This window comes from Petromyzon marinus, assembly GCF_048934315.1.
Source record: "Petromyzon marinus isolate PM22_M1 ecotype Great Lakes invasive population chromosome 84 unlocalized genomic scaffold, UKy_Petmar_22M1.pri1.0 chr84_unloc.3, whole genome shotgun sequence".
Lineage (NCBI taxonomy): Eukaryota > Metazoa > Chordata > Hyperoartia > Petromyzontiformes > Petromyzontidae > Petromyzon > Petromyzon marinus.
The window spans coordinates 1,562,186-1,582,349 of NW_027422640.1; the positions used below are offsets into that span (position 1 = coordinate 1,562,186).

Consider the following 20,164-nt stretch of genomic DNA (forward strand, 5'->3'; position numbering starts at 1 on the left):
GCTTTGCTTATGAACGTGTGTGCTCTGGTCATGTTCACTGCCATTGTGAGTGTCCCACACTCACCGCGTGTTTGACTCCGCGGTTCCCGTGGGCTCAGTGAGTCAGCGCTGTCCCTTCTCCCGTCCAGCCGGGTTTAGGCTGACTCTCAACGATATCGGAGACAGTGGCCTCCGACTTTTAGCGGACGGGATATTGGAGAGAGAAGGGAGTTTGGAGACGTTAGAGTGAGTAATGTCCTGATGCACACACACTTATATAAGTACACCTAAAAAAATATATGCAAAACACAAAGATGGCATAATATTGTTGTATTTTAATGTCTGTTATAACTTAATTTTTATGCACTCATCAATTAACTTATTAAACACACTTATTGCAGAACTTTTAACCACTATTAAATAACAATACAATTACAAATGTCACATTACCTACTCTAACCTATGATATTGTTTGAAACTATATTATGGTAATACAGTAGATAAATTAAATTATCCAGTGGCTTTGGAGGGAAGGGGTTACTGGGTTTTCAAAAACACCAGATAATCGCGTCATTATTTCAAATAGCTTATTTTTGCACATTCTTCAATAAGATCATGTTTATAGGTGCTCTGTATATATGATATTTTAAATAGTTAACGATATGATAATCGCTGAAATAAATATACAAATAAACTAAATAAATATCCTGTAAAACATGACAGTATTTTACTGTACCGCACTCACCATTTCAAAATCGAAGACTCTGCATGGGGTGATGTGTGTACTACGCTCTTGTTCAACAACTTGTGTTTGACGACAACTTGTGTTTGACAACAACTTGTGTTTGACAACAACTTGTGTTTGACAGCAACAACTTGTGTTTGACAACAACAACTTGTGTTAGACAACAACAACTTATGTTAGACAACAACTTGTGTTTGACAATAACAACTTATGTTTGACAACAACAACTTGTGTTTGACAACAACTTGTGTTTGACGACAACTTGTGTTAGACAACAACAACTTGTGTTAGACAACAACTTGTGTTTGACAATAACAACTTATGTTTGACAACAACAACTTGTGTTTGACAACAACTTGTGTTTGACAACAACAGCTTGTGTTTGACAACTTGTGTTTGTTTGACAACAACTTCTGTTTGACAAAAGCTTGTGTTACACAACAACTTGTGTTTGACAACAACTTGTGTTTGACAACTTGTGTTTGACACCAACAACTTGTGTTTTTGTTTGACACTCGTCAGACTGATGCAGGCGTCAGATCGGTGCTCTCGCGAACCCCGAATTGCTATGCAATTTTCGCCGGATCGCGCTGTATATTTACTTTTCTATTACTGCAGTTATTAGTCATGAAAAATGTATATAAGTGCAATATTTTTATTGTTTAATTTGTTGCATGTACAGTAAAACCTTGGATTGCGAGTAACTTGGTCTGCGAGTGTTTTGCAAGACGAGCAAACATTTTAAATAAGTATTAATTTGATAAACGAGCAAGGTCTTGCAATATGAGCAGTATGTACAGTATACGCTTTGTCTGCTGAGCGTCACGTGATCACAACTGAGCCAATGGTTCTTCTCGCTCTCTCGCCGCGGGATTGTAGGTAATCGTCTCCCATGCTCGGTCTCAGTCGGCGTGCCTCACTCGTACAGTCAACATCCGTGCGAGTGTATACAGTACTCTTTACTATAGTGTTGTGACCACGTGTGTGTGGGGGGGATGCTGCCCTCCGTCTCCCCGCTCCCTGGGGATCCGAGGCTCTCCTCTTCGTTACTCGGGGGAGGGTTACTTCCCTCCGGCTCTCCTACCCTCACCTCTGCTGCTCGAGGCATGGTCCGCGGCTGGCGCTTAGCCACCGGGGTCAGTCCACACACATTCTAAGTACCCAGGCACCAAGAAACCCGACACCGCTACCTGCCCGGCGCCGCACACCAATCGCACGCGCGGGACTCGGGGTCAGAGGGCAGGGGCGTCCCCCGCGTGCGCGCGCACAGCCAATTGGAGGAGGTACCCCGGAGCCGATTTAAAGGCCGTGTAAACAACCGCGCGTGCGCGCAAACACAGGGCACTCCACCAAACAGTTGGGTGTAAATACAGTGCACCCCAGCGATCCGACTCACGAACACCCCACCCCACCCTCCTCTTCGCACTCAGAGACCACACGACACGGTTTATCCTCTGCTGACGATTTATTCCCTGCGAATAAACAAACTAAACTACGCGTGTCAGTGTGGGTCAGCAGGGCAGGTATAGCCTATCCCCCGGTGGTCTGGGACTCAGTATCTCTTGCCTCTCGCTCCACTTACTCTCCCCTAGTTATCAAGCCCAAACTCACCTCTCTCTTACATACTTGCGGCTCTACTCTGATGTGCAGGAAGCCGTGGAAGGGCGATGCTGCACGTAGCCTTCGTGGGGAACGGGGCCTGGCTGTGTTGGGACTCGTCTCACGGACGATCCAATGGCTGGCGCAATCACTCCTCCGATCTTGACCCCTTGAAGAACACGACTGCCCTCACTCCCTGGTTCTCACCCCCTTTTATTGTCCTCACATCAAAGGCAACGCGCTGCCCGCTCCCCTGGTCTCCCATCCAATCAGGTCCCCCGGATTTCCCGCTCTTTTGATAATCGGATTCGTGCTCTCTCCGACGTCCGCTTTTTGCCCCTTTGAACAAGCGCACACGTCCTACACGGAGAGGAGGGCCCCATATCTTCCCTGCCGCTCGTTACTCTGCCCCACCCTCGACCTGCCTGCTGACCCGTGTTGAGTGTGGATGTTTTCTATACACGGTGGCTCAGCAGCCCCTGTCGTGACCATGTAATTACAATCCAGGTCACGGCGCCGCGGTGCACGTTAGCCTCGGGGTAGGTCGCCCAATTCCCTGGTCGCAGGAAACCGTGAAGCTTGATCCCATGAGGGGCTTCTGGGTGAAAACCTGCCGGCCAGGTGACCTCCCCTCGGGGCTCTACGTGGGGGGTATGCGTGTGTTCAGGTGGGGGTTGGTGAGGGACGAGCAGGGTCGGCCCCGTCGCTCGGAGGTGGCGGCGTCGCGGCCACTGGGTCCGCAGAACGGCTTTGCTGCTGCGGCATCCCAGTGGTGGGCTCGGCCTCGGCAGAGCGGCTTCGCGGCCGTGGCACCACATGTGTGCGTAAAGCATTTTTTTATTTTGTGTCCAAGTGTAGTGACTGTTCTTTAGTAACTGTACTGCAATAATGGCCCCAATGAAATCCTCAAAAGGAGGCAAAAGCAAGTGTCATTGGATAGGTTCCTTGTTAAAGTCGCACAATAAGGAAAATATTCTAGTGAGCCAACAAATAGCAGTGATTCCGTTAGTGACAGTGAAAGTCGTCGTACACAATAACCCTCCTCCTCCTCTCCTCTCTCTCGTCTCCCTCACACCAGCCACGATTAAATTTAATGAATACATTTGATTACTTTATATTAAATTTAAATAAAAATATGTAAAGGTACAGTATTTTGTATTCATCATGTTTATATGAATATTTTTGGGTTGTGGAACGAATTATCTGAGTTTCCATTATTTTTTGTGGGGAATTTCGCTATAAAATAGAGTGCTTTGGATTACAAGCACGTTTCCGGAACGAATTATGCTCACAATCCAAGGTTTTACTGTAGTGTATGATGTACTGTATATATTATTTGACGCGGAAATGGGAGGAAGTTCTGAGGAAATTACGAATGAGAGGATATGGGAAGATTTGTAGTGGAAATGCCGATATGCAGGCCAGGTGCAAAGTTACCTTGTGCTCAGACAGTTGTCACTGGGGGTTTCCTTTCAATTACATTGTGTTGAAATGTTAAATGAAACGCTTTCAAATGTGACCGCTTATAGGATGATGCAATATCGAAGAGAAATCATGATTATTTGATCTATATATACATGCACAGAGATTCTACAGAGAGCTTTTAGCAGACTTTTGGCCATATACTGTTCGGGAACACCTAATGAAGGCCAGAACGGCACATGAGGGGTTGGGAGGCCAGCACCACACTCAGCCAACTGATGTTTACTTACTACACCAGGTAGTAATTAAGGTCGAGTCGACCTAGGTGAGGTCCATGGCCGTTTTAGATATTCATCAATGAAGTTAGCCGTGAGCGGCAATCGAACCAGGTTTGTGGCGCAGTGTGCTAACCACTGCACCACTACTTCCCACGTGCATGCACACAAATATGCAGATGTAGGGGTGTTGCGGGAAGGGAACACACAGTCACATCATGGTGGCTACAACAACGTCCGCTATAGCCCCGCCCCTCAGTGGTGTATGGGTATAAAGGGCGGGGAGCTAGAGAGTTTGGGGCAGTGTGTTGGAGCCAAGAGTGAAGAACCAGTGAAGAAGGAAGGCCGGCTAGATAGACCCTGGGACTCCCCTGACCGCTGTCCTTTTGAGGGCCGGCAGGGTAAGCCAGTGGTGCGGCCCCAGAGCCTCAGAGCCGGAGCCCTTTTAAGGGTCGGTCTGGTTGGTGGGGTGCCGTGACCTGTGCCATGACCAGGGCCAGGTCAGATAGCCTCCTCTAGCGCCTGTAGCGGAGGAACTGGGAGCACAGGAATTAGGCTAGATAGCCTAGGGGGTGTCCCAGCGTGTATACGGGTGAAGGGGCCATTACCCCTTCCAGTGTAACCCTTGCCAAGCTTGAATAAACAGTGCTGCCTCTACTCCACCATTTCCGTGTCCCGTGAACCCACTACACATACACTAAGATACACAAGTACAAACACGCATAGAGATTGACAAACGCAAATATACACAAAGTAAACATTTACACATCACATTCAACCCAAAAACCTACACTGCAATTGCTATTTGCAAGCTCCTATTAAAGTTGACATGAGGTTCATTTGTGCACAATCTCAACAAACACGACCCTCAACCACTGTCCCATCAACCACCACCACCCCTCACCACCCCTCACCATCTCCCACTCTCTGCCCAGACCCTCCACCTATCCCCTCTACCCCCACCAACAGTCTCTTCTCTCCCTGCAGCCTGCGTCGCTGTCCACTGACAGACAAGTCGGGTTCCTCTCTCAGTGTCATCCTCAACACAGGTTTGAAGATTCTCAGGTAAGCTCTGCTGTTCGTTTCTCACATGTGCTCTGTGCCCTAACTGTGCTAATTGTTGGTGCAACGCATCGTGAAGAAAACATTTAAATGTCAATACAGCAATCTTGCTGTCTCTACATGGCAAGGCTGAGCAATATCTTTGTCTACGCCAAAATCGTGCAGAATGCACCAAACTGAATCAGAATTCAGCCTGGATAGAGCCTGTATGAGAGTCCACCATGAACTGTAGGCAGTAGAGGGCAGGGAAGCAAAATATAGAGACATCTCAAATTTAATTACCATAAATGATTATTTCATGTTAAAACATTTACAGGAGGCGGGCTTACCCAAATGTCCTGCTTAATCGAGTCCACTTTAAAAGTGTTTTACTGTAACCTTAAACACATTTGTTTAATTTAACACATAGGCTAAAGCAATATTCATTTTCACAACATATTGTATCAGATATATTAATTGTAAACATCTCCCTGTGTTCTGCGATGAAAATGTACTTCACTTGTGTGTGATCCTCTGTTGCAACTTTGTGTTTATATAAATGCAAACATTTTTCATATTATAAAGGCACAGTGCAGTATAATTGAATGGATGATTGTGAGTAAACTGATATTTGTGAATGTCACCTATTATATATAAAATGCCTAACACAGAAGCATTAAACAATCAGCATCTTTGCTGTGTGTGCTCTGGTCACGTGCACCGCCATTGTGAGTGTCCCTCACTCACCGCGTGTTTGACTCCGCGGTTCCCGTGGGCTCAGTGAGTCAGCGCTGTCCCTTCTCCCGTCCACCTGGGTTTAGGCTGAGTTACAACAAGATCGGAGACAGCGGACTCCAGCGTATAGCGGACGGGATGTTTAGGAGAGAAGGGAGTTTGGAGACGTTATTGTGAGTAATGTCCTGATGCACACATATTTATATAAGTACACCTAAACAAATATATACACACACATATACAGACACAAAACACAGTATTACTACTATAATAGCCCAGAAATGTGCGTAACGCGCGTGACGTCACTCCACGTGCCGCACACCCCCCCCCCCCGTCATTAATAATAAAATGATCATGAGCGGGTGGATTTTTACACTCACGCAGGTCGAGCGGAATTTTTTTTTTACGCAGATTCGCTTTAAATTTGACGTTTCTTTATTGAAAGTTAACCAAATAAATAACTCTTCGCAGACGTTTCTTTACAGAAAGTGACGGGGGGGGGGGAGCTCCATGTGGAGTGACGTCATCCGCTCATGATTATTGAGGGAGTAGGGGCGGGGTCCACATGAGTGACGTCATCCACTCATGATTATTGATGGTGGGGAGCTCCATGTAGAATGACGTCATCCGCTCTTGATTATTAATGAGGGAGTGGGGGGCGTGGTCCACATGAGTGACATCATCACCTCATGATTATTGATGAGGGGGGAAGCTCCATGTGGAGTGACGTCATCCGCTCATGATTATTGATGAGGGAGTTGCATCGTGCGCGTGACGTCACTCCACATGCCCCGTCATTTAGAAGGTCGAGCGGAAATATATATTTTTCGCAAATTCACTTTAAATTAGACGTTTCTTTATTGAAAGTGAATTTTATGATAAATTATACGCAGCTCAAAGTGGATTTGGGGTCTTTATTTTTTTCTTCAGCACTTGAAACAAAAGGTAAGTCTAATTTATGCTTCTACATTTTGGTTAAATAGACATTTCTCGGTGATTTTCCAGATATTGTACTGCAATCCAATTTATTGGAACCCCAGCAACCGAAAGCAAAAGAGAGCAGTGAATTAAAACAAATTTAAGGTCAGTTATATACAGTGCTACAGTGAAATGCAGTGAAGTGTTACTGGTAGGAACCTCTGGTTACACCAGCCAACAGGGGATTATTGTTTCCGTCTGTCCGTCGTGCATCCAAAAATGGGAGGGGTGGGGCTGGGTGGAGAGGGGAGGGTGGTGAGGGGCTGAGTGGGGCTGGGCTGGGCGGGGAGGGTGGGGCAAGAGACGTGTTTCACCCAGAGCTCCTGGCCTTACCTCTAAAACTTTATTTTTCTCACCTTTTTTCGGGATGTAATTTCACCAACAGTGTCTCGCTTTATACACAATTTGTGATCAGATTGTTTGTTTGTTTGTTTAGACTTCCTTCGTCCTTCTTTCTTTGTTCTTTTCTGTTTTCACTGTTCAGGGCGCGGCTGCACTCTCTGCAGTGTACAGGTGTCTTTGTTATCCGCACAATCCTCCTTTTATTTAATAGTTGATTTCATACTCACGCTTTTCTTTGTTTTAATTTCGATTTTGAGTTCCTTTGTTCCTCAAGCAATTTTAGAATTTTGTGGTTTTTCGTGTTTTTTTCCGTTCCTTTGTCTCGTGTGCTTCCACGTGTTACACACACCACGTGTTGGCACTGTACCACACCGGCCGGTTTGAATGCAGTGCTAACATCCCCTTTAGACCCCTCTTGTTTTGTGCTACGAGCGTGTTTACATTTATTTTTATTGGTGTGCTTAAGTAATTTTACCCTCTCCAGGGGAGCTTTGGGTGGACAGCAGTAATAGTAATTAAGAGAAGGTGGTCATAACACAGGTTTGACCATCTTTATATACATTTTTTTCGTTTCTTGTTGTTATTTTGTTAATTTTTTTCTTGGCTTTAGAAAATAGAGAGGTTTGCTTTAGTAGTCGTGTGTGACATCTCACACGAGTGAAGATGTCCACCCGACCCGCAACATCGTACGCGAAAGCTACCGCGCCTACGCAAGGCCGGTCTCTGGGGCCTGCAAAGCGCCCACAGCAGCCGCAGCTGAAGCCTCCACGCGAGGCTGGGATCCGCTTCCACCGATGTCCCGCTCGAAGTCTACATGGAAGCGCTGGGCGCCATCGTCCCTGGAGGCTCGATAAAGTATGCCTCCAAGGTGAGCGGAAGGATGGTTTTCTTCATGGAGTCCGAAAAGGTGGCAAATGCCGCCATGGAGAAAGGGGCTGACGGTTGACAATTGGCACCTCACCTTAGAGCCACTGTCATCGCCATCAGTACGTGTAATCGTATCCAACGCCCCCCCCCCCCCCCTACATTCCCGATAAAGACATCCAAGATAAGCTGGCTAAGTTGGGCACGCTGACTTCCAACCTACAACGTGTGCCTTTGGGCCTCAAAAATCCTGCCTCGTGGCATGTCTTGTCTTTTAGAAGACAAGTCTACATGCTGGTGCCCAATGGGCAGCTTGAGGAGGGCTCCTTTGTGGTCATGCATGGAGGAAGGGCCCATAGGCTGTTTTACTGCAGGGACGTGCTAAAATGCAACCTATGCAAAGCAGAGGGGTATATTAAAAACACTGCCCAAAGACAGCAAATGCCCAATCCAACAGTGAGGCAACGGTGGAAAATGGTGCTAAAGAAGCACACCCAACAAGTGACTCAGGAGAGGGTCCCTCACCACGGAGATCACCCGAGATGGCGGTAGACCCCACTCCAACACCAGCTACTTCCGTGGAGACTGAGGCTCAGCCAGCCACCCAGCCATTATTGACAGCCGGACCTCTGAAGAGGAAATTTATGGAGGATTCAGCTTCGTTGTCTCCAGAGTCAAGTGGGGATGAGGTCAGTCCCTTTAAACATCTCCCAGGGTTGGAGTCTGACATCGCACCAACGCCTGGGGGAGATGCGGAGAGCACTGGTGGCAAGGACGGGGTCTTCACCATTCCATATGCCCCTAGAGGTGGGACACGCACAGGGAAGAAGCCCCGTGCAGGAACCAAGCTCAAGCGCAGGACGCCTGAAGAAAATCTGGAGCCTGAAATAGAAGCGGGGGAAAACGCAATCTGTGCAGTGACGGAGGAAACAAGTGAAGAGGGCCACACTTCAGACCTCGACGACGCGCCCAGTGAGGCGGCCGAGGGCTGCCAGGAAACGCGAGCGGCCAAGAGCACGGAGGAGCCCAAACAGGACCCAACTGCCCAAACTACGCGGGGTGACCAGGACGAGGACGATGGAGGGCCATCAGTGGAGGGGCAAGTGGCATCACCCAATATATGCATCGACGAAGGATACCACGACGACTGAAAATCCACAAAGCCTGGGGGCTCAGGGGGGAAGCCAAGAAGAGGAATTTGAAGAAACCCTCAGCACAGAGAGTTCAGTGAACCTGACATCTGCTGAGCTGACTGAAGGGGCACCAATATTCTCACAGTCAGAGCTGTGGACCTTTTTAGATGAAGTCCATGGCTCAGAAGAACGAGTGACTGCAGCTCTGTCAAGGTGGCGAAATGTGGAGGCAATTATAGCCTCCCTATTCCCTGTTGAACAGGACTTCAAGAGACAGGGAAAGTCGTCATCTGGGAAGGAAAGGAAGAGGATCAGGTATTTCCTGAGCCAAATAACTACGTGGATAGAAAACACCTGGCGACAACTCCACTGACACTTAATACTGCGGATAGCTGCAATTAATATAAATGGGTGTAGAGGTCCACTCAAGAGACACTTTGTGCATTCTCTCGCAAAAGAACACAAAGCATCGGTGCTCTTTGTGCAGGAGACGCATCTTACAACCAGCGAGGATGATAAATGGGAAACAGAATGGAAAGGTGATTTGTTTTTCAGTCACCTTACTCATTATTCTTCAGGAGTTGCAACGTTATTTGCACCAGGGTTTACACCCACTATAGTTAACCAGGTTGAGGTGGTACCGGGAAGAGCCCTCGACATAACGATCAAACTTGATGACATTTCTGTCCACCTCATAAACATCTATACCCCCATCAATTATGCAGAAAAACTTAATTTTTTCAATGAGTTACAGGACCATCTCAAAAACATCCCGAATGACGAGTGTGATTTTGGGAGGAGATTTCAACTGTACACTCGATGTCCTCGACCGCACTGGCACCGAGCTGTGTAAAAGCGGTGTCCTGAATACCTTGCGGCATGTGCTCTGCACGTGCAGTCTTGTAGATGTGTGGCAGACGCAACATCCAAACCAGCGAGGTTTCACCTTTACGAGAACCTGAGCTGACAGAACACTGTCACATCTCAAAAGACCTTGAAAATAGTAAAGTGTCGTGCAGTATTCAGGCGGCACCACTGGCCGATCATCGCCTAATACTACTTGAAATGAAAATACGAGGGGTCCCAAGGGGATCGGCATACTGGCATTTCAATAATGCCCTTTTGCAAGACACCACCTTCACTGGTCTTTTTGGGGTCTTCTGGGTACAGTGGCAGAGAAATAAAGATCGGTTTAATAGCTTAGCACAATGGTGGGACATAGGAAAAGTACACATCAAAAAACTGTGTCAGTTGTACGCCTGGGGAAACACAACAAATATTGACCGATAAATTTGTGAGCAGGAGAACAGGCCCCATATTTTAGAGCAAAGGCGGAAGATTGGGGACGATCCAGGCCTGCTGCAGGAATATGTGGAAACCCTAGAATGTCTAAAAGGGTTGCAGAAAGAAAAGGCAAAAGGGGCATTTGAACGCTCTCGTTTTAAAGATACCCTTGATATGGACTCCAGCTCGACACTTTTCTTCTCATTGGGGAAGCAGAATGGTAGACGCAAAGCCATGGAGCATTTATTTGATGACAAGGGGGTCCTTGTTTCAAACAATAATCAGATAGCTACAACAATAGCACAGTGCTATGAAAATCTCTTCTCTCCAGAGCATATATCCACAGTGACCCAGAATGAAATCTGGAAGGACCTGCCTACTTTGAGTGAAGAAGACAGGGACCTTCTAGAAGAAGAGGTCGAACAATGCGACCTGGACATGGCAGTGAGTGCCCTGGCCAGGAACAAATCCCCATGGATTGATGGGCTGACGGGGGAGTTTATCACCATTTTTGGCACTCCATACGTAAAGACTACAAAGCTGTGCTGGATGAAGCAGTGGAGACCAACATGATGCCTCAGTCCTGGAGGAGAGCCATGCTCACACTGATTCCGAAAAAGGGCGACCTCAGACACCTTAAAAATTGGCGTCCACTCTCAGTGCTGAGCACAGACTATAAGATTCTCGCGAAAGCTGCATCTGCAAGGCTTAAGAGAGGGTGTTGGCTAAGATTATTGCCGATGATCAGGCATACACTGTTCCAGGGAGGACCATCCATGATGGGATTTTCCTGGTCAGAGATTTGATCAGTCTGTCGGAGCATTTGAACTTTCCACTTGCCTTTCTCTCCCTTGATCAAGAGAAAGCCTTTGACAGGGTTGATCACCAGTATCTTCTTGGCACTCTGAAAGCGTTTGGTTTTGGGACCCGCTTCATAGGATTGATTAGTCTGCTGTACAACATGGCCCAGTGTCTGGTTAAAGTTAATGGCGGACTAATTGCTCCTATAGATTTCAGAAGAGGTATCATTCAAGGCAGTCCTATGTCAGGACAGCTCTACACCCTCGTCGTGGAGCCTTTTCTGCATCTACTCCGACGCCAACTCACCGGATTCACTCTAAAGGAGCCCAGTATGACAGTGACCCTCACAGCGTATGACGATGACGTTCTCCTCTTCTTACTGAGTTTTGACGACATCGAACGGCTGCACGAGTGCCAAGAGGTTTACTCCCCGCGTGCGTCCTCCTGGGAGAAGTGCAGTGGGCTGCTTGTTGGGAAGTGGGACAAAGCATGGTTCCCTGAGTTGGCCAAAACAATAACGTGGAGCAAAGAGCGTCTGCACCATCTCGGTGTACTCCTGGGGCCAGGAGAAAAACCACTGCAGGAAAAATGGGATTTGCTGGAAGAGAAGGTGAGGAAACGACTGGAGCCATGGGGGCACCTGCGCAAGTCTCACACGTTTAGAGGGAAAACCCTGGTGGTGAATCAGTTGGTTGCATCCACCTTGTGGCACCGCTTCTTTTCCCTCACTCCACCCGCATACCTCATAGCAAAACTTCAGAGAATGATAGCTGCCTTCTTCTGGTCGCAGAGGAAGCACCGTGTGGCTGCTGGTATCTTGGCCTTGCCACTGCGGGAGGGCGGGCAAGGTCTGGTGTGTGTACGGAGCCAACTCTCTACCTTTCGTCTACAAGCCATACAGAGCTTTCTCTACACGGTCCCATCACCCATGTGGTGTTCCACAGCATCTTTTTTTCTGAATAACCTCGGGGGCCTTCAGTGCAGCAAGCAGCTCTTCTTTATGGACATTAAAGGTATTCCACTCGCACAGATTCCCCACTTCTACAGGAGTATCCTACATACCTGGGTTCCCTTGTCACCGCTCGACTGAATACACCCCAGTCAGCATCAGAATTCGCTCACGAGCCGCTGTTACAGAACCCCAACATGGCACTACCCTCTCTTGTGGGCCCTGCCATGGAAAAACGCATGGTGGACGCACGTCTCACGAGGGTGGGAGATTTAGTGAAACCAGGCATGGAGGGGCAGTGGCTTCTCCCTACCGAGATAACTGCAATGAACAAGATGCACTCGGTGAGACTCGCCGCAAAACTTGTGAATGAGGTATGAAGGTCCTTCTCAACAGCAGTGGGGAGCGCGCCTGCTGTGAGTGTTGGCGACGAGTCAGCCGGTGGTGGCCCAGTGCCACCAAAACTGAATGTCGTCCCAGCATGGGAGCACACTCACCTCTCTTCCTCACAGCAGCACGGGGGGCACACCTCGGGGAATGGCCAGGAGGGGTGCTTCTCAGGTGTAGACCGAAAAAAGCTGTAGGCCCAAATGGTGGATTTCCACCATCAACAAATAATAATGTCACGTAAAGACTATGCTTGGAGGGACACGATGCCCTGCAGTGATCGCTTGAGGCCTCATTGGGAGCTGTTTTACTCAAATCCATCATACAAGCGCCACGGTGATCTTAGCTGGAGCATTGCCCATGGGACTGTGACCACGAAACACATTCCTGACAATTTTCACAGACACATCCTGAATGCGGATTCTGTGGTGAGCTCGAAACAGTGGCGTATCAATACGTACGCTGCAAAAGCCTAGACTCACTCTATAAGCTGTTACAAAATATTCTACTGAAATTCAATCTTCATTTCTCACCCACAATTCTTATGGTTGGATATAGGGGGCACGAGGGTACCAAGGATATCGAGGGGTTGACGAACTTCATCATGAACAACGCCAAACTGGCCATCTATAGGGCCAGGAAATGCGCAATTGAAGGAAGCGGCTTCCCCAGCCACTGCCGCATCTTCAAGGCCCTGGTTTCTGCCAGAATTTGGCTGAAATTTCGGTACGCTCAGTTGACGGGGGGTGTCGCATCTTTCTCGACGCATTGGGCTACCGAGGGCGCTTTGCGTAATGTGACGAAAGCAGGGGATCTGGTGATGGGGTTTTAAGGCTGAATTTTTGTTTTGCTGGTGTTTATGAACACAGTAGCATACAATGGGATTCATGTTACACGGTAAAACCGTGTTATATCTTTTATTTAAAAAAGGGGAACGTAAGTAAACAAAAAAGACAAAAAAAGACATGATGGACGAAGCAAAGTGCCGAAAGACCGAGCATCTTTCTGTTTCTTCTGATCGTTAAAGAAAACAAGAGGGAGGGAGGGTGGGGCTGGGGAGGGAGGGTGGGGCTGGGCGGGGAGGGGGTCACCCCGTGGTGCCCTTATAAAACTCAACGTTTAACCTACTCATGTCGGCTTGTGCCCGCCCTCACAGTCGGGCATATTTGCGGAATACACCACGACGCCGTTGACCCTGGCCATTGACCGAGCAACCCAACGTTCCTACCAGCTCCCTCCGCAGGAATGTGTTTTATGGCATACTTTCGTGCACTATTCACTGCCATTCAATTAACACAATATACAATTATACTCTTCTCATTTTTGTTCGTAAATATTACAGCTTCCGTCCTAGGATGGGCAAAGAAGCTGGTAGCATAATGTTGTATTTTAACATCTATTCTAACTTTCTTTTTTATGCACCCATCAATTAAGTTATTAACCACACTTATGACAATGCTTTAACCACTTAAATAACAATACAATTACAATTGTCACTACCGACTCTAACCAATAATATTGTTTCAAACTATATTATGTTAATACAGTAGATATTCGATTATCAAGCAGCATCGGGAGGAAGGGGGTACTGGATTTTCAATAACACCAGATAATCGCGTCATTATTTAAAACAGCTTATTTTTGCAGGTTCTTGAATAAGATTATGTTTATAGGTGCTCTGTATATATTTAATATTTTAAATAGTTTACGATATGAAAATCGCTTAAATAAATATACAAATAAACTAAATAAATATCCTGCTGTAAAAAGTTACCATTTACTGTACCGCACTCACCACTCCAATATCGATGACTCTGAATGCAGTGATGTGCGTACGACGCTCGTGTTCAACAACTTGTGTTTAACAACGACTTGTTTGACAACAACCTGTGTTTGACAACAACAACTTGTGTTTGACAACAACTTGTGTTTGACAACAACAACTTGTGTTTGACAACAACAACTTGTGTTTGACAACAACGACTTGTGTTTGACAACTACTTATGTTTGACAAGGACTTGTGTTTGAGGACAACGACTTCTGTTTGACAACAACCTGTGTTTGACAACCACAACTTGTGTTTGACAACAACTTGTGTTTGACAACGACTTGTGTTTGACAACTTGTGTTTGACAACAACGACTTGTGTTTGACAACAACTTGTGTTTGACAGGGACTTGTGTTTGAGGACAACGACTTCTGTTTGACAACAACCTGTGTTTGACAACCACAACTTGTGTTTGACAACCACAACTTGTGTTTGACAACAACATCTTGTGTTTGACAATCGTCAGACTGATGCAGCCTTCAGATCAGTGCTCTGGCAAACGCCGAATTGCACGCAATTTTCGCCAAATCGCACTGTATATTTACTGTTTCTATGACTAGTTATTAGTCATGAAAAAAGTATATGCGTGCAGTATTTTCATTGTTTAAGTTGTATGCAGCGTGTGATGTACTGTGTATATTATTTGACACTGAAATAAAGGATAGCTACTTGTTTTGTCACGCACATGGCGCCGATCGCCGGACTGGTACAGCCTTTGGAGCGGTTTTACCGGTTTCACCGGATGTTGGAAGCCAGATAGGCACTCTTTGCATATAATCGATGGTCGTCTGTGTTTAACGTCATGGATTACAATTAAGAATGTAATATCATGAACGGCTGCAATCTTGGCATTAATTGCCCACCCAAACTTTACATTAGATAACACCACAACCTGACCGTTATTAAAGACATAAAGTCACCAATGGCTCTTATACGCCAGCCCTATACATTTGAACATTATTTTAACCTTGCCCAATATACAATTTAAACCAGCCTTTGCCTTGTGATGGGTAGCGTGGACATCTCTGAAAAGAGCTTTATAGATTTTCGGATTCTCCATTAATATTCAGATTTAGATTCTGGCTCCTCTGCCTGTTTATAGTGGCCTTTCATAGATCAACGTGATGTTTAATACAATATATTGCAGAGGCAGACCTCGCCAAATGCGGTGAGTTACGTTCCTGTAAAATGCCGTTTTGGACAAAGCCGCATTAAACAAATAGACAAATAGGGTTGCGTTCCTGGGTACGAAATGATTACTCCCTCCCTCTATTTAGCTGATTACGAGATTTCCACCCTTATTGTACTAAAAGATGTTGAGTTGCTCTCCATTTCTTGTGGGTGTGTACACGCTTTATTTTCCAGTTTCACCCCACTCAGTGCCTCTTCTCTCCCTGTAGTCTCATAGGCTGCTCACTGAAGGACAAATCGATCCCGGCTCTCCATGACATCATAATCACCAACAAAGCATTGAGGGAGCTCAGGTAAGTTATGCTGCTCGTGTCTCATACGCGCTCTGATTGTTGCTACAGAGAAAACAACTTTGATTCGTCATTAACACTGTTGCCTTAGCAGAATAAAACATTAAAAAGGCAACGTTTTGGGCAATGGACCTTGATAGCATGTTTGTGTGCTATGAGAGCCATTGCCAGAAGTGTGGGGTGAGTAGTGGAGTGTATTCCAGTCCATTTAATATTCTCTTTGGTTCTTTCGGTAAAGTCACGTAGAAAATAAAACCAAATAATAATATAATAGATGTTTCGATTGCAACACAAGCAACCGTCATCAGGTAAACCACCGCACATAACCACAGGCGTTATAGGCAGCAGAGCTAAGTTGCGGGCAACAGATTGCAGTGTGCAACACAATCCACCGTTGAACTATTCTACGATCCTAGATCTGCAGTCCCTGCCATCACAGACCTGCAATGACCCGCGTTGTGAAGTATGGTAAAGCAGCTCTAATAGCATGGGGAGACCTTCATCCAGCGTGGTTGTTGTGTGGGCTGCGTGGGTCTCGAACTGTGAGGCGCTGCCCGAGTCTCCGTGTGAACCCACGTCAGCGTGAACCTCTCTCTGTGCTGCAGGGTGAACGACAATGACTTCAGTGAGGAGGGGAAGAAGGAGCTGAGGAGCAAATGGACTTCCAGAAGAAGCCTGCAGTTGTATATTTAAGCCGATAGGCGACGCTGGCGCTGCAACAGATGGAGCTGCCCCACGCGCGACTCGCACAGCAGCCCGGCGCATTTAACCTCAACAGCTCCTATCACCGGCACCGACTCTGAGCCTGACTGAGACGACAATGAGTGGGGAGCTTTCTCTCTCTGTGAACCGCACACGAAGCCAAGGGTGAACGCGGCTCCGAGATTCTGATGAGCGTGGTGATTCCGATGATGTGTAACTGTATTTATGAATGTTGTGTAGGGAATCGATGTTGGGGCTCGTGGAGGAGGGGTGGCAGGGGGAATGCGGAGGGTTGCGGGGCAGGGGGTGATTTTCAATGGTCTGGCAGCTCACCTGTTACATCACGTAGCTACAAACATTTTCATAAATGTTGCATTTGTCACAATGCCATACACACCATACAAATCGTACACCTAATGTTTTGCTCATAACTTGCCCATTGCTTTCATCTTCATTCTTGTGTCAACTCACGTTAAATATCTTCTTTGTTATTGTGTGAACTCACGTTCAAATACACCAATTTTTTAAAATATCACCTTCCTATTATTACATTACTTATTTTCACTTACAGCATTTGTGACTGCAGGATTTCATATTATTTGCCGCCCGGGTAAAACTGCATGGCCGGGAGTCGGAGCCATTCCCTCTACACCTTCGGGTGCGACAGGCATGTCCTCTGGCTCCCACATTAATTAACATCTATTTTTACCACGTCATTCCTGAAGCCTTCTATCTGCTACAGCTACAATGGGAAGCTGAGGAATGCCCAGGTGTGGTCAAGGGATGACTCCCTATTGCCGATGATCTGGTAATTGCTGCTTACTCAGAGGAGGAGTTGAAGGCGCTGCTGCTGAACCTTCAGCTTTCCGCTAAGAGGTGGGGCCTTACCATCAGCCCCACCAAAACTAAGCACCTGCCTGGGTATTTTGTACCATCGGACACTCCCAATTGGTGATAGGGCAGTTGTGGAGAGAGTGGAGAGTTTCCCATACCTGGGCAGTGTATTCATGATTGGCTCCGGTTAACCAGAAGTCTCACTCCGAATCATTCGTGCAGCATTATCTTTTCATCGGTTGCATAATGCTGTGTGGAAGCTACCTGGTCTGTCGCTCTGAACGAATTCTGAGGTCTTCTCGGCCACATTAATTTGCCTAATTTTCTATGCTTTCGAAACGTAGAGAAGAGATGGTACAGGAGGATGTGGAGCTGAATGGACTTGCCGATGACTGGTACCAGCGGTCTCAAGATCAGCCTCTGTGGAAGAGGCTCTTGAATGACGCTACTGGGCAGTTGGAGGCAGTCGCCCTCCAATAATAACGGAGAGGGGGAGGAGCGACGCTCACAACAACGAGCAGAGCGCCGGGTGGCTAAAGCAGAATAAGTTGGCACAGTAGGGGGCACAGGTGGTGCGTCGGCCACTCATCTCAGTCAGTCGACCCGTGGCACCTGGGTCTGCCCCGTGACCTCCTGCCCAGCAGGCTTTCGCCACTTCACGTGACCTTAACGTGCACATAGCCTGGCACAAGCGTCGTGGTGACATCACCGTCACATAGTGGCGAATGGCGGTTGTTGTTGGGTGAATGAATGTGTGACTAAATCACTTTGTGTGAGTTAATGTGTGTGTGTGTGAGTGTGAATGTATGTGTGAGTGTGAATGTGTGGGTGAGTATGTGAGTGGGTGAATGTGTGATTGAGTGAGTGTGTGATTGAGTGAGTGTGTGAATTTGTGAGTGTATGTGGGCGAGTGAGTGTGTGAGTGACTGAGTGTGTAAGTGAGTATGTGAGTGTGTGGGCGAGTGAGCGTGTGAGTGAGTATGTGAGTGAGTGTGTATAGCCTGTGGGGAGCCTTTGTGTCTGCGTATGAATACACACTTAGAGTTAGACTCACGTAGACTCTGCAAAGACAAAGATCTCCCGTATAGCCTGTAAAAGACTGTAGGGGCAAGTGCTGCTAGCGAGCAGTGCCTATGAGGGCCGCCACTGTGGCACACGAGGGGGTGGGTGCCCAGCACCAACACGCCCGGCCGCCATTGTCTGCCCAGTGGCGATGTTCACTACACACTGCACCAGGTTCTCATTTGAGGCTGAGGCGACCTCGGGTTAGCCCAAAACCACTTTAGTTCATCGGTACTGGTGTTGCCAAGTTCATCGCGCAATACGCGAAACACTATACAATTACCGGATAATAAGCATACCCACACAGGCTTGTGCATGTGTGGGTGGGTTATTTATACAGCAGTATGCAGCATGGCAGTCAGTCGGCACCTTCCGCAATGCACGTTTGTTATTCATGAGGGTGCACATCCTGATGTATTAATTGGATGATCACCCGAAGCCACCGTGTGAGCTGAGAGTTTCTCGATCTTACCGGGTACTCGATAGAGCTGAGAAATGCACTGCGGTCAATACTCAGAGTCATCATTTAGAGGTAGAGACCCAGAGATGAAGAGAATCCTTAGCAGCCCGTACATATAAATGGATAGCAGTGATGGTCCCAGCTGCTGACTTGTACACCAGGGGTGAAGAATTGAGACAAGGCTGTGGTCCCAAGATAATTTCACTCCTTCCATTTGTTTTGTATTGAGTGGCATCCTGACGGGCACGACACGGTTCAGACGCGGCCACCAGCTCAAAAAACACGTACAGAACAAACCCTGCGCAGAGAAGCATGCAGAGACGCGTGCTCGAAATCACACCAAGACAGAGGAACGTGCAGATGAGAGAACATACACAGAGGTAAGATCCCTCCTCATGTTGACCATGATGAGAAGGAAAAAGCAACACGCAGATGAAAACGTTTCTGGAAGTGACGATGGCTGATGATCAAGAGTAACTTGGAGGGGAGGAGGTGGGAAGCTCATGCACAGGAGGTGCTGGGGCCGAATGTCACAGCGCAGGCGTCACGAGAAGTGACGTTGGTTTGGGGAGGCCTTCATCAAACAGTGGATTTACCACTGGTGATGATGCCCATAATGATGATGAATGCACGGGCAGTCCACTCACATTCGTGCATAATCAGGTGCACGTCCACTCCCCTAGTGACCCCTCCACTAATCTCACTCCCCGAGTCACCCCTCCACTCACCTCACCCCCATTCCCCGAGTCACTCTCACCTCGACTTCTCCACTCTATCGCCAGTCGCCCTGAAGAGGCCCAACTCCGGAGCCTCCCCCAGTGCCACGTTCACTCTCAGCACGAACATCGTGCGGTGCCACCCCCTCCTCTGCTGCATCCCTCCAACTCTTCCTCCGCCATTGCGAGAATCGGCTCCACGAAGGGTCCCACGCTGTCCCCGTCCCTCAATGGACTCGTGTCCTTTGTTGATGAAGGCCATTTAATAAAATAATGATAATTAAGTATGCACACACACAGGTCACCAAAGTAGCCTCAATAGACATGTTAGGGCAAGTTGTGGAGCCTTGTGCTGTGGAACACACGAGGGGGTGGTATGTATTTTGTATGTTGAACTTCTTTTGCACGGTACGTAGCCAACCGTGCTAATCGGAGGTGCAGGGGAAGGGCAACAAAGTAAGCACAAAAAGTAGTTCCAAAGAAATGAGTTTTCAATCTAGATGTAAAAGTGCACAGCTCCAGTGGCTTCTAATATCAGAAGGAAGAG

At 47.4% G+C, this 20,164-nt stretch overlaps 1 protein-coding gene and 1 long non-coding RNA gene across 2 annotated transcripts in view; both read left to right on the forward strand.

The window, feature by feature from the left end:
• LOC142908441 (NACHT, LRR and PYD domains-containing protein 3-like) overlaps positions 1–17,080 on the forward strand; it is a 49,017-nt gene extending 31,937 nt beyond the window's left edge. The window contains exons 6-10 of the mRNA XM_076059148.1: positions 139–225; positions 5,008–5,085; positions 5,883–5,969; positions 15,763–15,846; positions 16,449–17,080. Coding sequence (XP_075915263.1) covers positions 139–225; positions 5,008–5,085; positions 5,883–5,969; positions 15,763–15,846; positions 16,449–16,536 — 424 coding nt within the window. The 3' untranslated portion in view covers positions 16,537–17,080. The remainder of the gene's footprint in view (positions 1–138; positions 226–5,007; positions 5,086–5,882; positions 5,970–15,762; positions 15,847–16,448) is intronic.
• Positions 1–20,164, forward strand: part of LOC142908446 (uncharacterized) — a 313,842-nt gene that overhangs the window by 63,750 nt on the left and 229,928 nt on the right. The gene's annotated exons all lie outside the window — the stretch shown is intronic.